Below are 13382 nucleotides of genomic sequence, written 5' to 3'. Positions count from 1 at the left end.
TCTCTCTCTCTCTCTCTCTCTCATAAATAAATAAAATATTTAAAGAGAAGAAGAAGAAGTTGTAAACTGACCCTCGTAACAGTAGCAAACGCTGAAGGATTCTAAATGGAGCCATGATATATTCAGATGTATGTTTCTAAGTGGTCCCAGCAGCAACAGGGAGAAATAAATTTTAGAATTCTATAGTTTCTTTAACACTGAACCTAGCATAAAAGAAAATCTGAACAGAAGTTTCCTGAACTCGAATATAAGGAAAAATTTTAAGAATAGGAGTAGGCTCTCAGGAGAGGACACGAATTTTAATTCACGGGAGATTAGTAGGAAGAATTCTAAGATGACTCTCTCCCTTGGTTTACTCCATAATTAGGTTACATAACTGTGCAAAGGAGATTTGGCGAATGTAATTAAAGTTGCTAATCAGCTCACCTTAAGATAAGACTACGGTGGGACACCTGGGTAGCTCAGTGGTTGAGTGTCTGCCTTCATCTCAGGGCCTGATCCCAGGGTTCCCGGGATCGAGTCCCACGTCAGGCTCCCTGCATGGAGCCTGCTTCTCCCTCTGCCTGTGTCTCTCATGAATAAATAAATAAAAATCTTTAAAATAAAATAAAATAGGACTGTGGTCCTGAAGGGTTTAACCTTATTGCATGAGCCTTTTAAAAGCCCAACTTTTTCTCCAGCTGGTAGCAAAAGAAGTCAGAGAGATTTATAGTGTAAAAACTATTCTGTGTGAGGGAGGTTAACCATCAATGAGCTGGAGGGTTCACAGGGCCAGGAACACCAGTCCCTGGTCACCTGCCAGCAAGAAAATGGGGGTTCCAGTCATACAACTGCAAGGAACTGAATCCTGCCAACAAACTAAATGAGCTTGGAAGCAGATTCTTCCTGAGAGGCTCCAGGAAAGAGCTCCACTCAGCAGCCACTTCGATTTCAGCCCTGTGAGGCTTTGGGCAGAGAATTCGGCAGAGCCCACATGGACTTCTGACCCACAGAACCACAAAATCATAATAAATCAGTGTTGTTTCAGCCATTACACTTGTAATTGGTTACACATCAAGAGAAAACTGATGCAGATATCTTTAAAAACTGTATCGAAAAGAATGAGTTAGAATTTCATTTCTGTGTGTCTAATTAGGTTATTTGACATATCTTAGAAAGGAAAGAAGTAATAATGATTTATTTAACTTTCTATTGCGGCAGTTCTCACTCTGGCAAGATCTTTCATAAGAAGTATTTAGTCCACTTCTGCTTGCTTTCTAACTGTTCTAGAAGCCCACCTGAACCAAAAAGTAAATTAAGTCCAGAGAATGTAAGGAATTGTCCAAGCCTTATCCCTACCTCTTAGGGACCCTTCCTAGTCCTGCAAGAGAGACTGGCTCACCTCCAACAACTGATGAGAATAATATGCCATCTTTTCTCATGAAAAATAAACGCACATGCCAACAAATCAGTATCTTTCAAATAATATGATAATATGACAAGAAAGTTTCTTTGCCAGGGGACATCAGACTTGGTTTCAGCCCAGGTCGTGATCTCAGGGTCATGTGATTGAGCCCCATGTGGGGTTCCCCACTCAGCAAGGATCTTGCTGGAGAGTCTGTCTCCTTCTCTCTCTCTACCCATCCTATTCATTCTCTCTCTCTCTTTCAAATAAATATATTTTTTAAAAGGCTTCTTTGCCTTGACACTTGTTTGCCCTTGACCAACAAAAACTGGCATTGGATTATATGCAGGACTATCTAACATTCTCTGCCCTCCCACTGCCTTCTCCTTTATCTGTTGTATATTACTTCCAAATTGCACCTCTTTAAAATACAAAAATAATAAAAGGAAATAATCTCTCAAATAACTACATTCACTATAATTTAATTTAAAATGTCGGAATAGTGGTGGGCGGGGCGGGGGGACAGTTATTAGAGTGGACCATCCTGTAAGCATCCCAAAATCAGCTGTCTTTGCCAGGAATTTATTTAACACAGGTTCACTGCAGGAACTCCACAAGCCAAATAGCATACAGGATAATATCTCTTAATGAGTCAATAAAGAAATAGCATACTCCAAATCAATGATAGATTAATCATACTATTGTTCTCGGCAAGAGAAGATGAAAGTAATAAAGTCCTAATTTAGTTGAGGTGTACCTTTTTAGAAGAGATGGCTTAGCCAACCTTGGGCTGACATCCAGCAGCCAGTGCAAAAGTAAAAGTCCCCTGTTAACCGGAGCACATTGCCAGAGGATAAGGGTGCCAGTGCTGATGGGCAAGAAGATCTTCCAGGGGCTGCTGCAGGGCTTTACTTTAGCCACTGCTGGGGAAAGAGTCTCCTTTACTGTGGCAGGACCTAATTGCCCCAAAGTAATAGGAGAGTGATTTTTAGATCAGCAAAGAATTGCCTTGGCCAAACTGAACAGTCTCTGTCCTCACAAACTCTGGGTATTTATAGCCAAAATGGCACCTTGCCACATTGCCTCTTCACATGCTTTTATTCATATGTGCCCACTGGGGCCCCTCAGCAGCTGAACTACTGAGCCCTTTTCTGTGAGAACAGATGAGATGATGATATCCTGACACCATTTAATTCATTCTTATATCAAAACAAATTTATCTCTAAAACAACCTCTTTTTTGGTCTTTATCATAAACAAGTGGATTAAAACAATTTCACTTAAGTCCTAAACAGTGAATCTGAAATCGTATCAAACAAGTACAAGACAGGTACCAAGATTACATTATGGAGGAGTATGTGCAATGTGAGATATTATGGCATCTGGTTTTGGATAATCAATGTCCTGCATATATTATCTTAGAATCTGGTTTGGATAATCAATGTCCTGCATATATTATCTTAAAATCACTGAATTTCAGCATTTGAAAGAACTTTGTGACACACAGAATGGTGGCCAGCAAACCATGGCCCTTTGCCTTTTTATTGAAATAAAGCCAACTGTGCTAGAGTTGCTTTTGCAAGAAAGACCATATGACCTGAAAAGCCCAAAGTATTTACTATGACATTTACAGACAAAGTTTGCTGACTATAGATAGTATATTGATTAAACTTATGGGTGCTGATGGCCACAATAGCCAAACTGTGGAAGGAGCCTCAGTGTCCATCGAAAGATGAATGGATAAAGAAGCTGTGGTTTATGTATACAATGGAATATTACTCAGCAATTAGAAACGACAAATACCCACCATTTGCTTCAACGTGGATGGAACTGGAGGGTATTATGCTGAGTGAAATAAGTCAATCGGAGAAGGACAAACAGTGTATGTTCTCATTCATTAGGGGAATATGAATAATAGTGAAAGGGAATATAAAGGAAGGGAAAAGAAATGTTGGGAAATATCAGGAAGGGAGACAGAACATAAAGACTCCTAACTCGGGGAAACGAACTAGGGGTGGTGGAAGGGGAGGAGGGCGGGTGTTGGAGGGGAATGGGTGACGGGCACTGAGGTGGACACTTGACGGGATGAGCACTGGGTGTTTTTCTGTATGTTGGTAAATTGAACACCAATAAAAATTAATTAAAAAAAATAAAAAAATAATAAAAGGAAAAAAAAAACTTATGGGTGCTGGAGTTAGACTACTAGGATTCAAATCTCTGTTCTGTGGGTGATCAGTTATATGACTTTGGGCAAGCTACTCAGACTCTAGACTGCCACTTCCCCACCTATATAATTGGAGAAATAGTAAAGTCTATCACTGAGTTGTGAGCATTAAGTGGAAAGGGGCACAGTACACACTCATAACTCTTATTAGAATTACCTTTTAAAAAGAAGAATTACCTTAAAATATCAGCTAGGCCAATGGTCCACTCAAAGTTAAATACTTATCTCCAAAGTGTCATCTACTACAGATTTCAACACAATTAGTGAGTCAGGAAATCCATTTTATCTTTAATCATTCTATTAGAAAGTTCTTCCTTCCCCTGAATTGAAATCTATCTTTTTATGGCTCTATCCTACTAATCCCAACTCCTTGGGGTTCTACCGAAATCTCTTACAAATACTAAGATCTTCAAATACTTGAAAAGGGTTTTTCTGAATCTTATCAAGACTATGTATCTCCAGTTTTTTTCGCTACTTCTCCTAAAACAATTTTCATCCCTTTCTCACTTTGGTAATTCTTTTTAGAAGGGAATATAAAATATTTCCCCCAAAATTAGCATAAGACTTCAGAAAGATAGATTCAGACCCTTACTCCTCAAACTCTCCATATTATGCTGGTAATGTGTATGTTATGCCACTCAGTCTTTTTCCACCTCATTCCTGTTCTGGAGGGTTGATATTTTTAGATACAAACATCTTATTTTTTCCCCTTTTTATGTTTAATCTAATATAGCTCCAGTCTCTCAAGACTTTTCTAGATGTTGGTACTATCATTTAGAATGTTCACTGCCCTTACAAGCTTCATATCATCTATGCAGACTTCTGATGTCTTGATTCAAAAGATCAATAAATATCCCATTAAGTTGAAATTGATAGCCCTAGTGGTCTTGAATTCATTTAGAGCAACTGAGTATTGTTTTAGTAATCGAATTGGCTTCCCCTTGGACTTCTATCACCCTAATCACTATTTATTTTCTGGTTTCACTTGGGGTGTCATTCCTCTTAGTGAAAGAAGTTGAAAGCAAATATAAGTTAAGACATAAGTATCTTTCTCTCTTGCAGTATTACACTTTAAAACAAGCTGTATATCTGTATTAGTCAGGGTTCTCCAGAGAAACAGAACCAACAGCATATGTATATATTAAGTGAGAGAGATTTATATTAAGGAACTGGTTCTTGTGATTGAAGAGACCTGGTGAGACCAAAATCTGGTGGGAAGACTGGCAAACCGAAGACCCAGGGAAGAGCTACAGTTCAAGTTCACGGACAATCAGCTAGCAGAATCCTTTCTTGCTAGAAGGAATCAGCCTTTGTTCCAGTAAGGTCTTCAACTGATTGGGTGGGGCACACCGACATTACAGAGAATGTAATGTTTTATTCAAAAGTCAAATTTAAATGTCAATCTCTGGCAGCCCGGGTGGCTCAGCAGTTTAGCACCCCCTTGGGCCCAGGACATGATCCTGGAGACCTGGGATCGAGTTCCACCTCGGGGTTCCTTCATGGAGCCTGTTGCTCCCTCTGCCTGTGTCTCTTCCTCTCTCTCTCTCAGAGCTCTCTCTCTCTCTCTCTCTCTCTCTCTCTGTGTGTGTGTGTGTCTCATGAATAAATAAATAAAATCTTTTTAAAAATGTTAATCTCATCCCAAAAGCACCTCCATTGAAACAACCAGAATGATGTTTGACCAAAAATCTGGGCAATGAAGTACAGCCAAATGACACAAACTAACCATTATAGTATCTAGCTCTTTTCAATCTTTTTCTTGAAATGAAAATAGCTAAAAATCTAGCACATAGGAAGCCTGGATTTTGTTTTCATAATTTTTCCTTTGATAGTTAAGTACTCTGTCACATAAAACCGTGATTAAGTGTGTGTCTAAGTGTGTAGTCATGACAAAAAATAACCAATTAATTTTTGTTAACATATATAAGTACAGCATTTCACAATATATACTGAGTTTAATATATCTTGAGTCCACATCAATAACCAATCACTTTCTGTGCCTAAGAAAAGATTAAGGGTAGGAGAAATCAGAAAGCAACAACAGTTTTTAAGGTGAGCTCTATTGAAAGCTTCAGAATCTAGATGTCACTTAAACTATGGATATATGGATATATCGGCATTCCTTGATTCATTCCCCTATTTTTTAAATTCCATTTTTTGTATTTTAAAATTTTGAATTGACATTTAAATTCCAATGCTATTTCTTCAAATGCTTTCACAAGATTGTCAAAACAAATAGCTATATAAATAAGAAGATGTCTAGGCATTAAATGTCAGTGCAATGCAATATTTGTGAACAAATTCTACTAGGATAAAAAAAATGCCAATGTGCTGTCTATGGAAATTAGATTTTACTGAACTAGTACATTGGTTCTACACTGTTATGAATCTGAATCTAGGTTTTGAAAAATGTGAGGTTTTTTTCCTTAGTTAACCTTTTATGATAAATAGAAATCATTAATTTAGAGACTTTGAGTGATTCTCAGATTTTTTAATGAATCTTACTAATAATTCCTCTTTTATATGAAGTGTGCTGTTCTCTTTCCTTATACTTTTAAATTTCCTTTCTCTAGGTTTGGATGTGTGGAGGAGAAATGTTTGATGTCCCGTGTTCCAGAGTTGGTCATATCTACAGGAAGTACGTCCCTTATAAAGTTCCATCTGGGACCAGCCTGGCAAGAGTGAGTAATGGGATCAGAATAAGTTGGGCTTGATATGGCTTCCTGTAGGCAAACTAAGCCACCTTATACATACATGGTATAATTTGTGCTGCAGGCTACAGGCACAGTCTGATAGAAACAACCAAAAGAAAAACTCCACCACTTGCCACGCCGTTTGACAGGCTTTAGTATATAAACAGTTTGTGTTCCTCAGAGTTTTATTTCCATTCCTTAAGGAAGTATTAACTACTAATGCTAATTCTTGTTTTTAATTATTTCAAAGCACTTTCACATACATTACATTTAATCTTTACCCATACCTTCTGAGATTGATATTCTTATCCTTATTTTGTAGATGAAAACTAGGGCTTGGCAAGGTGGGTTATTCATGCTCAAATGAATGATAAATGGCAGAAGAGGCATTTAAGCCCAAGTCTTCAGAATGAATGTCCAGTACTCCTGCCCCTCCCTTTGATAAAGTATAACATGATATTTAACAAGTCAAATGGAGAAAGGGGTAAATACAAGATGGGGAGAAGTGGTTGCCCAAACTCAGCCTTCTCATTTGCAGCTAGGGCCAGCTCTGCCTAAAATTTTACCCCATCCTCAAAATCCCAAATCTGACCAGTTGCAAGGTGGTTTTTTTTCAGATCCTATTTCAAATAAAACCTATTTCACAGGCTAAATGAAAGATACCTTTTTCTTCTGCATTTTAGAATGTTTTCAAATATATTTAGGAGAAAGTCACAATGCCTTCTTGAAATAATCCTAACAATTTCTGCTTTCCCTGTGACTTTCTTTACAGCTGGGTTAGTTGTATTCACCACAGTATGTACCTACCACTACAGAGATGCAAAATCTAGATTAAAAGGTTGTTTTGCCACATCCCTTCTCACAGTGTTCTCCTAGGAATCTAATCCTGAATTATTCATTTTTGCTCTTTTACTGGTAAGGCTGCAATATATAACTATTTGAGTCTTTTATATGAAGCTCAATAAGCTCACAAGCTCCTTTAAAATATGAACTAGTTCATCGGGTTTCATTAGAATATCAATCACACAAAGGCAGAGTGTTTTCTCTGTTTTATTGCTACTACACTCCCGACACCTAGAACAAGTCTTGGTAGGCACGCAACAAATACTTGCTAAAAGAATTAATTAATCAGGAAAAACTAAGACTAGAAAATGCTACAGGTTTGTCTAATAAAACTTAAACATTTCAGTAAAGTATAAAAAAATTTTCATTTCTAGTAAATCTTTTTGGAGAAAGAGGAGTCTTATTTTTCTTATTCCCTTTCTGAGAGTGTCAACACTGTCCATTTCCTCAAGCCATATCCATAATCTCTTTTATAACAGTTTGAGTTAATAGTCATGAAGTTACTTCACATACACCTTGAAGGGAAATAGTCATATTACCAACCCAAAGATTAATAGCATCCTCCATTGAGTAGCTGAGTAAAGTACTAATTGAGAGCATAGTAAAATTATGCCCTTTGAAAAAAAAAAAATCACAAAATCCAAAGCAATTAAAGAACTGACTCTTGGGTAAGGACATATGATTCAATTTTGTCATAAGACTTAACACTTATGAATCTCCAAGTTCATTCAGAAAAATGAGAATTCACTAAAGGGTACAATTTGAGCACATATCATAAATCAGCCATGTGGACATCATAAATCATAGCAGGTTAAACTACTCTAAAAATAATGTCACTTGTCCCTGTTACCCACTCAAATGTGCCTGGTTTGTGCCCCAACATGCATCATCCATTTGCCTGATGGATGGAATGTGTACTTGGTTTGTAGTCAAAATTAGAGTATACAACCTGGAGGGGAAAGTTATGCTGGTCCAGAGGGTATATCTTCAAAAAATAAAACTCTTTGTATATTTCCAAGAAAGAAATTAAGTACTTTTTCAAGGACTGTCAAATATAGGAAAACTAGGGCTGGCACATAAAATTCCCCGCAAAAAGTGAGTGTTCATTCAAACGAGAAAAAGTCCATAATTCTGAATTTTAATCTTTTCCATTTAAATTTTACTTGAGGGCTCATTTTTAGTTTTTTTTTTCTAAACTGCTAGAGCAATCAGAAAGTCATAAATATTGAAACTCAACTGTCAGTCTAAGGAACGTTTTATGATATTTTAAATAAAAAATATATTAAAATGAAAAACAATTCTGATTTTTGTGGGAGACACTCAACTACCTGCTACCCTCTACTGGTTACTAAATCATCAAAAATGATGAGAGACTTTAAAGGTGCTTCAGATGCAGGGCCATGTTTGTTCAATAGGTAGTTTATCTCTACCTAGCGTCATTAGGAAATGTAGAAGATGGAGATTTTACTCCAAAGGTTTGTTTTCTTATTTTACAAAGCTCATTTAATTTTTCAAAAATGTGCACCTTTTATTTAGGTACCTATGTAAACTGAGAATTCCAGTCGACTTCCAAACACACACATACAAACTCACGTGTGTGAATAGGCTGCAGTCCTTTAAACAGCATACCAGTGTGCACTATAGAAATAAATTCAAAAAATTAGTACCTTCTGTTTACCTAGTATTACGGTCTGGTTGGAAGAAACAAGATAGCCATAGATGAAACCATCAGAGGATGATACAGGACAATAAGTAACTGTTCAAACATATTGTAAAGATATGTATAGATAGAAGGAGGGGGAGGGGGAAGGGTGCCACAGCTGTTGAACTGAAAGAGGACCTGCAAGGATAGCCAATAAAATGAACATATTTAACAGAATAGTGGTTCCCAAACTCAGGACCAGCGACCAGAGCCAATTCCCGGGCCAGTTTTCACCCAGCCTCAGTGAACTGAGAAAAATAAGAGTCACAAAGCTCCATATACTCAATTTAATAATATCTTTTTATGCAGCAATCCTAGACTTGTTTTCTTTTTTATGACAGAATACAAGATAGAATTTTATTAATGCCCTAATTTGGCAAAAATAAAAATTAGCATCCCTATGTCAGTTCCCATAAAATGCAAAAATCCAGAATATAGAGACTTAGAATCCACTTTCATCTGGGAATCTGAGTAGTCACTCATCATGAATAAAATTAGATATTTCACTGAATCAGCTCCTGGTCCAATGTTTGTACACTGGGCATTTTTGTGGTACCTTTTCACCAGGAACAAACTGCCAGTCCCTGAGGAAAGGTATGCTAATCCCTAGTATTGTAGGGAGACTAGAAATCCCCCAGGGCTGTAGTGACCGTTGTCCCTTGCTGGAGATGACACTGTCTTCATCACAGAAGAGTGAGCAGCTCCTCTACGAAAGGCTCACGGAGCCTCTACACAACCCCAGGTGGCAGATGGGTGGAAGATTCCAAGGAGACGCTTCATTCTGATGGGTTGTGAACTAAACCACACACTCTGCTGAAAGAGCAGCAATACTGGCACTTCACAGACTTCTCTGTGAATGTTAGTGTATTTGAGGACAAGCAGAGCCTTTGGACCTGAGATCAGTAGCTCTAGGAGAAGCGACATGATGGAGGTGCAGAGCCCTCACTCACGGATAAACACACTATCTGATTGCAGCACAAGAGTGCCCCCCAGGGAGGCAACTTTATCCGAAGGAGTTTCCCAGGAGGATCCCAAGCCAGTGGAGGGCAGCCCTGCACTGTGAGCAGGGCTGTCCTCCCTAGCTCCAAAGGAGCATGGGACACAAAATCGGAACCGACCCTCACTCTTAAGTTCGCAAGGGATGCGATAGAACACAAATCAGGGGACTTTTGTGGCTTGCCACTGACACAGTATTAATCATATTTTCTCTTCTAAAATCTCATCTTGCATTTTATGGCAACCATCATCAAAGTTTCAAGATAAAGCTATGAAAAGAAAGAAGTCAAACCCCCTAAAAATCTGAGTGCACAGGATGGTCTGTAGCACTTGAAAATGTAACTCACATTAGAAGGGAGAAGGGTAAATGTCAACTGAGAGAGCTGGGATGGTGGACTGAGATCTATCTGTCCAAGACCTAACCTTCCCACCATACTTTTCCTTATTGGGAGGCTTGGTGACTTCAAGCCAGGGACAACTGGAGCAGAAGGGCAGGGGCTCCAGCCTCTGCTCCCACCTATAGGAAAAAGCAGGCACAGACAGTAAGAAAAGATTGTGTTTGGAACCTAAGGAGCTAAAACAGGAAGGTCCACTGGAGACAGACTCTGAAGGACCCCATGTGAGACCAGGGTGTATTTTTTCTTATAGGCTGTGGGGAGATACTCATAGTTTTGAGCAGGAAATGCCAGGATGAAAATAAAAGGGGTGAATCAAGTCAACCAACAAGTAAATAGTAAGTGGGAGAAAGACTAAGGAAAATAAGATTTTGAATGAAAGAAGTATTTGTAAAAGAAAATGTCCTAAAAGGTTTTTATTGATTTGCCAGAGTATATAGTGGGATAGAGGTCAAACATGACCATGAGGTTTTCATCATGGCTTCTAAGAAAAAATCATATCAGTACAAAGATAGGGACGTGAGGAAAGGGAAAGGGCAAAATGCTCAGATTGGTTTTAGATAAGGAGGGTGAGAAGTGACTGCCTTACAGGAGTTTAGGGAAAGCCAGATATCTGGAGATTTGCAAAGACTTCCCATCTAGAATTCTGATAACCCACAAAAATTGGATTTTCTATAACAATAAATGTCCACTTCTGAGGGAAAAAAAAGTATTTATCATGCCAGGTACTGTGCTAGACCCTGGAAGCATGAATGATGAACAAGATAAACATAAACTTTAACTTCTTTTTTTTAAAAAGAGTTTATGTATTTGTTTGAGAGAGAGAGAGAGAGAGGAGAGAGAACACATACTCCATGAGCGAGGGGACCAGAGGGAGATGGAGAAGCAGACTCCTTTCTGATCAGGGAACCAGACACTGGAGGACTCCATCCCAAGACCCTGGGATCATGAGCTGAGCTGAAGGCAACCACTTAATCGACTGAGCCACTCAGGTGCCCCAAACTTTAACTTCTCATAACTAATGGCCCTGATTATGACAGCCAGGTAGCCTCCACACAGTCCAGCAATCTATATGTAATAATCTGAATATCATGAGGATGAGCACAGAGTTAAATAAACATAACTAAACTCGCTATGGAATGAGATCTGTGTCTTATATACTTATTTATAAACTATTTTGTGAATATCATAACGTTATCACTGTGATTATGGTTTTACAGAAGAGGAAGTATATCTCATGTATCGCATCTAGCATTATTTAATACATAGCAATATATGTTCTATATCAATAGATAATATGTAATGATCCTATAGGCCACATTGTGATCTACACCCAGGTTATAAATGTTTTTCACCTTATGCATTTAGTTAGGGTTTCTTGGCAGGATGCAATGAGTTTTGAAGATGTCCTATGGTCATTATACCTCATGGGTATCAAGGTTAAACCTGAGGTCTGAGGGAGACTGATGGTTTTTGCCTCTGGCGGCTTTGAAGTGACCTCTTAACCTATTTCCCAAGTTGTCATTCTTCCGATGTCACATCCCTAGTCACATCCAGTTCTACTGACTCCATAAATCATCTCAGACTGTTGAAATTGGTCAGGGTGGAGGGAGCTATAGAGGAGGAAGAGTGGAGGAGTGTTTCAATGTCAAAGCCAGACCATCTCAAGTCGATTAGTGAGTGCCCCCTCATCATTCACCCTGGTGTCAGATATCCCTGTCTGAAGCAGCTGAAATGGAAGAACACAAGATCTGACTATGCAGCCCTCCCTTGTTTATGTCAGAAAAATATATCAGTTGAGGAAAAGCTTTAGCAAGAGTAAAATCACTACTTTGATATTGGAAAATAAAATCACCAAGCCTATAAAGTATGGTGATGAATGGGAAATCTGCTCCCACAAATTGACCTTTCTCCCTTGATGATTGTAAATCAGTTTACTCTCATAAAACTTCCCAGCAAATAAGAGCTGTAGTATGACAACCTTAGTCATCAACAGCAGCCAGCACTTCTTTCTGTTGCTCTTGAAACTATACAGTTCAGGTGCTTTTTTGAAACTATCATGGAGTTCAGGGGCACAGTGGCCTATCATGGGCTTTCTCCCAAAAAAGCAGGAAATGATGGATTCTTCCCAAAAGACTCAGCCTACATAAATGTCTAGGACTTCTGTGCAGAAGCAATTCCTCTGAAAACAATAACTATCTCTAATTCACCCCTACAATATAACAAAAAAAGCAATAAGGCTGTCCAATACTTAGGGCTATAACTAAAGATGATTCACATATTGCAATCATGTGTTTGCTTCTCTCCCTTCTTGGCCACATTTTATACTATAATATCTTCTCTTTACAGGGGGCTTTTGATCTAAGAAGTCCAAGCATCTTCCATAAAAAGTATTTCAGCATTCTTCATGAGAATCTCCTTAAAAAAACAACCATAAGCTTTATTATGTGACAATAAGATATGATGAGTCCATTGCATATTATGAGGATAAAGGTCATCTCTAGAGCCTCAACAAGGGCTCAGGCTGGAGAAATTTTTCAATTAATATTTATCGATCGCCTACTATCGAGATGCATAGAACATGCTGCATGTCCTAAGCCAATAGCACTGGGACATCCCTTTGTAGTGGAATGTCACATCACCCAAGGACATTCCTCCACACTGGAGATAAGCTTCTGGTACACAATACTAGTAAAATACTCTTACTCACCCTTTAATGATGGCTCTTTTTTGAATACTGGACATTTTATGCTTGTTTTGCATAAGAGAACAAGGCAAAGTAAAACTACTCTGTCTGCCAAGGACCTAGAGAGAGGAGTTGGGAAAACATGAAACACCCCACTGCCTAATCCTCACTTGTTCCCTTACCTCCTAAACTACTGGTATCAGAATTTTTTTGTTAAGTTTCCACATATTTTTGTCTGTTTGTTTAACAAATAACAACAGAAACACATATTGTCCTTAAAATTTTTAAACAATGCAGAAGTAAAACATGGAATTTGCATACCAAGCATAGAGACACTAAAAAGAAAGTGAAAAATCACGAAAACAACATGTAAGGTAAAATCAACCACATTATTTTAAAACCCAGCAATTTTCCACAAAGCTTCTCAAAATTAATTTCAGTTTGATATTCTTTCTGTTTG

General features: G+C 38.3%; 1 protein-coding gene across 1 annotated transcript in view; it reads left to right on the top strand.

The window, feature by feature from the left end:
* GALNTL6 (polypeptide N-acetylgalactosaminyltransferase like 6) overlaps window positions 1-13382 on the top strand; it is a 1140566-nt gene that overhangs the window by 1044081 nt on the left and 83103 nt on the right. Inside the window, exon 9 of the mRNA XM_041767135.1 lies at window positions 6181-6288. Coding sequence (XP_041623069.1) covers window positions 6181-6288 — 108 coding nt within the window. The remainder of the gene's footprint in view (window positions 1-6180; window positions 6289-13382) is intronic.

Source organism: Vulpes lagopus, chromosome 8 (genome assembly GCF_018345385.1).
Source record: "Vulpes lagopus strain Blue_001 chromosome 8, ASM1834538v1, whole genome shotgun sequence".
In the NCBI taxonomy this organism is placed as follows: domain Eukaryota; kingdom Metazoa; phylum Chordata; class Mammalia; order Carnivora; family Canidae; genus Vulpes; species Vulpes lagopus.
This window is presented reverse-complemented; position numbering and strand designations above follow the sequence as displayed.